At 47.1% G+C, this 6,610-nt stretch overlaps 3 protein-coding genes and 2 non-coding genes across 5 annotated transcripts; 1 reads left to right on the top strand and 4 right to left on the bottom strand.

Annotated features, from left to right (window-relative positions):
- Positions 1–327: 327 nt before the first annotated feature.
- On the bottom strand, positions 328–399 carry tE(UUC)2. Its single transcript has one exon. It is a non-coding gene (tRNA).
- A 96-nt stretch (positions 400–495) lies between these two features.
- Positions 496–567, bottom strand: tE(UUC)1. The gene has a single exon. It is a non-coding gene (tRNA).
- Positions 568–624: 57 nt separating this feature from the next.
- On the top strand, positions 625–4,174 carry AFUA_1G04870 (sodium:solute symporter family protein). Its single transcript, XM_077803823.1, has 7 exons — positions 625–1,096; positions 1,156–1,717; positions 1,819–1,991; positions 2,059–2,565; positions 2,623–2,721; positions 2,781–3,399; positions 3,456–4,174. The coding sequence occupies exons 2-7, from the start codon at positions 1,596–1,598 to the stop codon at positions 4,027–4,029; spliced, it is 2,094 nt and encodes a 697-aa protein (XP_077659994.1). The 5' UTR covers positions 625–1,096; positions 1,156–1,595; the 3' UTR covers positions 4,030–4,174.
- A 153-nt stretch (positions 4,175–4,327) lies between these two features.
- AFUA_1G04860 (rhodopsin family protein) lies at positions 4,328–5,256 on the bottom strand (the record flags this gene model as incomplete). The annotated part of the gene is made up of 7 exons (XM_745142.3): positions 5,143–5,256; positions 4,958–5,011; positions 4,851–4,884; positions 4,769–4,793; positions 4,678–4,710; positions 4,588–4,628; positions 4,328–4,517 (listed from the first exon to the last, which is right to left on the bottom strand). Exons 1-7 carry the CDS (start codon positions 5,171–5,173, stop codon positions 4,328–4,330), a joined length of 408 nt encoding a protein of 135 aa, XP_750235.2. The 5' UTR covers positions 5,174–5,256.
- A 224-nt stretch (positions 5,257–5,480) lies between these two features.
- AFUA_1G04850 (dynein light chain DYN2) lies at positions 5,481–6,605 on the bottom strand. The gene is made up of 7 exons (XM_745141.3): positions 6,421–6,605; positions 6,342–6,364; positions 6,256–6,289; positions 6,172–6,206; positions 6,091–6,117; positions 5,964–6,033; positions 5,481–5,914 (listed from the first exon to the last, which is right to left on the bottom strand). Exons 1-7 carry the CDS (start codon positions 6,449–6,451, stop codon positions 5,850–5,852), a joined length of 285 nt encoding a protein of 94 aa, XP_750234.2. The 5' UTR covers positions 6,452–6,605; the 3' UTR covers positions 5,481–5,849.
- Positions 6,606–6,610: the final 5 nt, after the last annotated feature.

Below are 6,610 nucleotides of genomic sequence, written 5' to 3'. Positions count from 1 at the left end.
TCAAAAGCCACGACTGACAACAATCCTACATGGCTACATCCAGCCATCCACAGTGCGGCTCATGCACATACCCGGAGTAAGAATGTTAAGGGATGGAGGTGGCTGTGGCTGTGGCTGTAGCTGTCACCTAGTCGTCCTGAAGAGATGGCAGATCGGCTTCATGAGTCAGACCAAAAAGAGGTAAAGGGCAGTGTGACAAGTATGTATATTGATGGCCAGAAACTGAAGAATGTTCGGAGGCCAATCAGTAGGACTTGGAACCAAAAAAAAAAAAAAAAAAAAAAAAAAAAAAAAAATTCTGTAAATGAAAAAAATCAAGAAGATAAGCTCCGATACGGGGAATCGAACCCCGAGCTGCCGTGTGAAAGACGGCGATGTTAGCCATTACACCATATCGGATTATTTGCAGTGGGGTCAGAACTTTTTGTTATATAAGGTAATCTTCATTAGACCAGAAAGGTAGGAACAAAAATTTCGAAAAAGGTTTTAATTGAGCTCCGATACGGGGAGTCGAACCCCGAGCTGCCGTGTGAAAGACGGCGATGTTAGCCGTTACACCATATCGGACTGATTGATGTAATTCATCCTTTTTTGGTTTTATAAAAAACAACAACAGTTTCCCGGGAAGGATACTTTGGCTCTCGTTACATGCTACTCGATCTACTGGAGCATCACTCAATCAGCGCTCTAGTTCTGACCATAATACATGATCTAAATCTCCTGTTTCTTTCTAATGTAGAAGATCTCTGCAGAACGAACAGTACGATAATCCAGTCTATTGGCATCGGCCAGCTCCGCTGCGTCAAGATATATAATATTACTCAAGCTCATCTGTGCTGGTCATTGACACTCTACGGTAGTCGCGGGTCTTGAATAATGCCATTGGCAACTCTGACCAAAACCATGTTGCTAAAATTTACATAACTAGTCTGTCAACCACTCCGCTATCATGATATCGAAGGAGTCCGGGTCCGGAAGGTCGCCTTATCAAAAACACCGCTTCAACATCCAATCGCCATCCGCTTCGATCTATTCCCACTGATAAGGATGAGCCACGAAAAGAACGTCCGCCAATAATGACGTTCAGACTCAAATCGTTAGAGATAACCTACTTCCATCTTACTGGAATTGTACAGAAAGCTAATTCGAAAACAGGAACCGAAGGAAGGAAGAGCACTGGCAACCCCGTGTGGCGCCTTGCGCCTGTGGCCCTGGGGCCTACATCAGGGTGAGACTGATAGCAAGTCGTTCTCCAGGATCCTGGGGCATGCTGATTACGAAAATATGCTCTTATCGCGGAGTCACGAGCGGCTCGTATTTCATATCTGAGCTTGAAGGATGATTTCGATCAGCATGATGTCTGCGAATTCGGAGAATTATCTGAAGCTCCATTGATATGTAGTCTGCAGTAACAGCTATATGTATGGAAGGTGCCTTCTGCTTTGAGGTTCTGGTCCAGATACAAAGCAGAGTGCACAGATATACTGGTGATTATCAGCCTGGTAATCCACATAAATCTCGGTACAAGCTCGCCGTCTTATACACTCCATAAACTACTCCACATTGAATCGAGAGGGAACTAGAGGCTGTCAAACATGTCCTCAGAGGAGGTCAAGTTTGTTGCCCCTCTTTCGCAAGGGTTTGGATATGGCATCATTATTGGATTGGGTTTCGCTTTTGCGTTGGTGATGATCTTCATTACCTGGGCTTTGAGGAGGTAAGAGCTTCCCATATCCGTCCTCATCGTGCTACACCAAATATCGGGTGCAATGCCTCTACCTTGACCTGCAGCCATGCTAATAAAGAATCTACTTACAGATATCAGCATGAAGTCCAGACATCTGAAATGTTCTCGACCGCCGGACGGTCTGTAAAGTCGGGTTTGGTCGCCGCAGCTGTTGTCAGTAGTTGGACTTGGGCAGCTACCCTTCTGCAATCTTCAGCTGTGGCTTACCAGTACGGTGTCTCGGGGCCCTTCTTCTATGCTTCAGGTTAGTCCTAAGAGCCTGCCAGGACTTTGAGTGATGCGACAGAATTATTGATATTGACCGGGAATAGGTGCCTGCGTTCAGATTATATTATTTGCGACACTCGCCATCGAGCTCAAAAGACGAGCCCCCAACGCCCATACCTTCCTGGAAGCTCTCCGCGCGCGATATGGAACTGCAGTGCATCTAGTGTTTATTGTATTTTGCCTCATGACTAATATCCTCGTCACTGCCATGTTACTCACTGGTGGTTCCGCCGTTTTGACTTCTTTGACTGGGGTTCACACAGCTGCAGCCTGTTTCCTACTGCCCATAGGTGTTGTGCTCTACACACTTTTCGGCGGTATCAAAGCAACATTTATCACCGACTACATGCACACTGTGGTCATTATCGTTGTTATTTTCATCTTCGCGTTCTCCGCCTACGCGACGAATGCGGAATTGGGATCCCCTGGCAAAGTGTATGATGCACTGGTTGCAGCCTCTGAGCTTCATCCAGTGGAAGGCAACGCTCAAGGTAGTTACCTTACCATGAGATCCAAGGAAGGGGGGATTTTCTGGGTGATCAACCTTGTCGGTATGTACCCCCGGGCTGCCCAGTACAATAACACAAGCTCTGACAGATGTTTTGCAGGTAACTTTGGGTTAGTAACATACATAATTCGGACTTCACGTCAGATTGCTGATGACTGTAATAGCACGGTGTTCCTTGACAATGGCTACTACAACAAAGGTGCGTCTACTCTATTCTTGAAAGAACAACTGGGTGAAGAGGATACTAATTAATTTCAGCCATTGCCGCAAGTCCTGTCCACGCTTTCCCAGGATATGTTATAGGAGGTCTTTGCTGGTTTGCTATACCCTGGCTGTGCGCGACCACCATGGGAATCTCTGCACTTGCCCTCGAAGGGGCCCAAAGAATTAGCTCCGACGATGTCACCGCTGGCCTTGTACTGCCCTTCGCTGCTGTCAGGCTTCTGGGCTATAGCGGAGCTGTATGCACGACCCTAATGGTATTTATGGCAGTTACTTCGGCCTTCTCAGCCCAATTGATTGCCGTCTCCTCTATTGTCACTTACGATGTCTATCAAGCGTACATCAACCCTGCCGCCAAGGGCAAGAGATTGGTGTGGGTCTCTCACATGTCTTGTATTGTCTTTGCTCTCATCATGGCTGCATTCGCGACAGGGCTCTACTACGCCGGAATTGGTATGGGCTATCTGTACTTGCTCATGGGTGTCATCATCTCCTCTGCGGTGTTTCCCGGTGCTATGACTCTTGTCTGGAAGCAACAAAACTGGATTGCGGCTGCCTGCTCACCAGTCCTTGGACTCGCGGTGTCTCTCATTGCCTGGCTCGTGACCGCCAAGAAGGAATATGGTGAACTTACCGTCGCAAGTACCGGGGCGAAGTGAGTCTTGTATTGCCCTCTGGCAGTTTGCCTTAGTTTGCTGATTGAACCCACAGCTACCCTATGCTTGCCGGTAACGTCGCAGCTCTTCTCAGCCCGATCATATTCTCGCCGGTTCTGACATACCTTTTCGGCACTCAAAACTATGACTACGAGTCGATGCGCTCTATTCGCAAAGTCGACGATACAGATGTTGCAGCTGCCGCGCACGTCGACATCGAACTAATTCCTGGCGAGCTTGACGTACGTGATGCAGAAGCAGAGGAAGAAGAACAGCGTAAACTCAACAAGGCGGCTCTCTACTCTCGTACGCTGACTCTCGGCATGGTGGTCTGCTTTCTGTTGTTGTGGCCGCTGCCTATGTATGGTACCTCCTACATATTCAGCAAGAAATTCTTCACCGGCTGGGTGGTCGTTGGTCTGATCTGGCTTTTCTGCACTACATTTGGCGTCGTTATCTTCCCTCTCTGGGAAGGTCGTCAAAGTATCATGCGGGTAGTCAGGCTCATGGCCCTCGATCTCACAGGGAAGAAGCCTGCCCTTGTTGGCCAGAAATCACGAGTACACAAAGATAACTCTTCTGGTGTTGAGACACCAACAGAGAAGATGGAGCCAAAGACAAGCATTTGAAGTTCTTCTCCGTGGAAGGAATTATTCTGACGATGGAAAGTACGAAGTGATGTCTGATAATTGCCACTGTGTTGGGATCCATGAGATCTCATTTTGTCATGCTCGATTTATACCCCATTTGTTGCCTTAAGTAGCTAATATTAATTTCATAAAATCACTGTACCATTGGCATATAATCCTACCGACACTTGCCTGCTCTTTCGACTGTGGTATATTACTGAAAACAACAAGGCAAATCCACGAAGTATGATAGACATAATGAACAAAAGACGACAGCAAATCAGTGGCTCTCAGCTCATTATTTATAGTTGTAATTTTGTGGCGGTGGCGCCTGGGGTTGGCCCTGCCACTGCCCCGGGGGTGGGTAGCCCTGCGGCGGATAACCGCCACCAGTAGCGCCTGCAGCATAGTATGCCTGCGGCGGTGGTGCAGGACCTGGCGGTATGCCTTGCGGGGGTCTTGTAGCCGGCGTAATATCAGGGCGATCGCTGCAGGCAGTCAGAGAGAGAAAAATGGAGATTTCAACGTCAATTTCTGACGGAAACGTGGTAATCTTACCGCAGGTCCTGAGTGAATCGGCACGTGTAGCATGTTACTTCCTGCCACATCTTAGAATCTGTGGTTGTACAATCTGAGGAGAAGACTCACCTTATACTTGTGTGTCGAGAGAGGGATACAGGGCTAGAATGATGTTAGCTCTGGCTTTTTTGTAGGCGCCTATAAGCTTGCACGGTCATACAATGAAGCAAATGGTAAACCAAGGCCTGGAATATCCTTCATCAGTAATAACTTCACGATGAGATTCTGGGTTCATGACATACCACCGAGTTATACAGTGTCCGTTCCAGTGTTGGCCTGCAAGTCGGATTCAGTACATCACCATTTCACGGTTTAGGGTACATCTCATGTAACTCAATCGGGTACTCACAGTTGTAACAGTATGCTCTGACATTCTCGTACCCTTCCAGCATCGAGGTAAATTCTGTGATTCGTTGTTAGCAGTGTGAGCGAACTCAGTGTGCACATTATGGGAGCTTGCGAACAAACAACGCTATGTATCCAGTAATATAATGTGGAGACATAGATGTGTCTTGTTGCTGGGCGAGACCTTACCATGTGTTCCGAATGTGATGCAAATCGCCATGGTAAAGTTTCGGAGTCTTAAATGTCTACCGAGTATTGCCGATTATAAGTATAAGACGATGCTGGGATACAAGATAAAGAGACCTCAAACTGGGACTGTTAAATAGAAGATGGTCTAGGGGCCAAGGCAGCGGTATCAGGTGACATGTGGCGCTGTGGCTTAGCACTTGGCCTATGTTTTTAGAAGGGATGTGTTGTTGAAAGGCTCAAGAATTGTTCTACATTCTCGCCATCAGATACAGGCACAGTATTAATAATGGGCCAAGTCAAGTGTGACACATGATTCTACCAATGCCCTATTCTCATTTAGGGTTGTACGGCCCATTTTTTATTGGGTTTCATGGTAAACATGATAGACAAGCCCTCAGGCCATGTTTGCACATGTCTTCCAAACAAAATTGTACTTCTATCTCAAAAATTTAACAAGAAACAAGAGGTCAAAGTCGCTCAAGATAAGCAGGAAGTCATTCATGCGCCGTGCAGCCGAGGACTGTATCAACAAGACACATTGGACTTGTCCAGCAGCAACCGATGTCTGTTATGTCCAGCAGCAGCGCACCAACCTTCCATCTGTGACTGTTCTCGAAGGGTCAACTCCGGGTTACCACTTTTAGCCGAAGGGCTTCGTAAAGTCGACTCTCCATCCCCAAAGTAGGAAGTGAACATAACGTATGATTCTATTGTGTCTTGAAGAGGAGGATGGCGCAGTGTCCAAGGTAGAAGTAGATGAAGTGCTTCGTTTCTAGAACGAGGTTAGTTGCTATTCGGAGCTGATGCGACCCAATGCGTACCATGTGTGACGAAGCTGCCAAAGTTTCTTCCTACAACGCAATGCCATGTCGCTCCCTTGCGCGAATCAAACTGCCCAACTGCGTGTCAGCCAATCGATCCATAACATCTCGGTCGGACAGAACGCACTTCTCTTTTGATATACTGGGCAATGTCCTGAGAATGGTAAGTATCCAAAAGGACAACAAACGACCCAAGTTGTATGCACACCTTCTCAATGTGATATTTCTCCATCGCCTCAGTGGCTAGAAAGATCAGCTACCGAACTCTTCTGGAAGCTAAGAGAGATCATACCAACTTCAACAGCCTCTTGCTGCATCTCCTCCGTCTGTTGAACGAGATGAGTGCCTGCTTCGTGACTGAAATAATTGCTCCCTTACCATATCGACGGACTTGATCTGGGCTATGGAAGACTATCAGTTGCGCTCATAATGGATTGACAGCAATGCAACAACTTACGCTCCAGTTTTTCCTTCTTTTCGGTGGCCATGCTTCCGGTAGAGATAGGGCGACTAAGAGGTGCAGATAGAGACAGCAGATATAGATTGAGAAAGGTATTATTTTAAGGTCCGAAAGATGAAATGCGAAACTGAGAACCAAACCTCAGAATATAAACATCGTCATAATTAGATGCCCAAACCCCGATGCG

Source organism: Aspergillus fumigatus, chromosome 1 (genome assembly GCF_000002655.1).
Source record: "Aspergillus fumigatus Af293 chromosome 1, whole genome shotgun sequence".
Taxonomy (NCBI): Eukaryota; Fungi; Ascomycota; class Eurotiomycetes; order Eurotiales; family Aspergillaceae; genus Aspergillus; species Aspergillus fumigatus.
This window is presented reverse-complemented; position numbering and strand designations above follow the sequence as displayed.

What these genes read in the sequence shown, in the direction of transcription:
- AFUA_1G04870 (XM_077803823.1), top strand. Translation starts at nt 1,596, where the DNA reads ATGTCCTCAGAGGAGGTCAAGTTTGTTGCCCCTCTTTCGCAAGGGTTT. An exon ending in ATTACCTGGGCTTTGAGGAG is followed by an intron (nt 1,718 to 1,818) that starts GTAAGAGCTTCC and finishes ATCTACTTACAG; the next exon opens with ATATCAGCATGAAGTCCAGA. An exon ending in CAATGGCTACTACAACAAAG is followed by an intron (nt 2,722 to 2,780) that starts GTGCGTCTACTC and finishes AATTAATTTCAG; the next exon opens with CCATTGCCGCAAGTCCTGTC.
- AFUA_1G04850 (XM_745141.3), bottom strand. Translation starts at nt 6,451, where the DNA reads ATGGCCACCGAAAAGAAGGAAAAACTGGAGC. An exon ending in AGATCAAGTCCGTCGATATG is followed by an intron (nt 6,290 to 6,341) that starts GTAAGGGAGCAA and finishes CTCGTTCAACAG; the next exon opens with ACGGAGGAGATGCAGCAAGA. An exon ending in TGGCAGCTTCGTCACACATG is followed by an intron (nt 5,915 to 5,963) that starts GTACGCATTGGG and finishes ACCTCGTTCTAG; the next exon opens with AAACGAAGCACTTCATCTAC.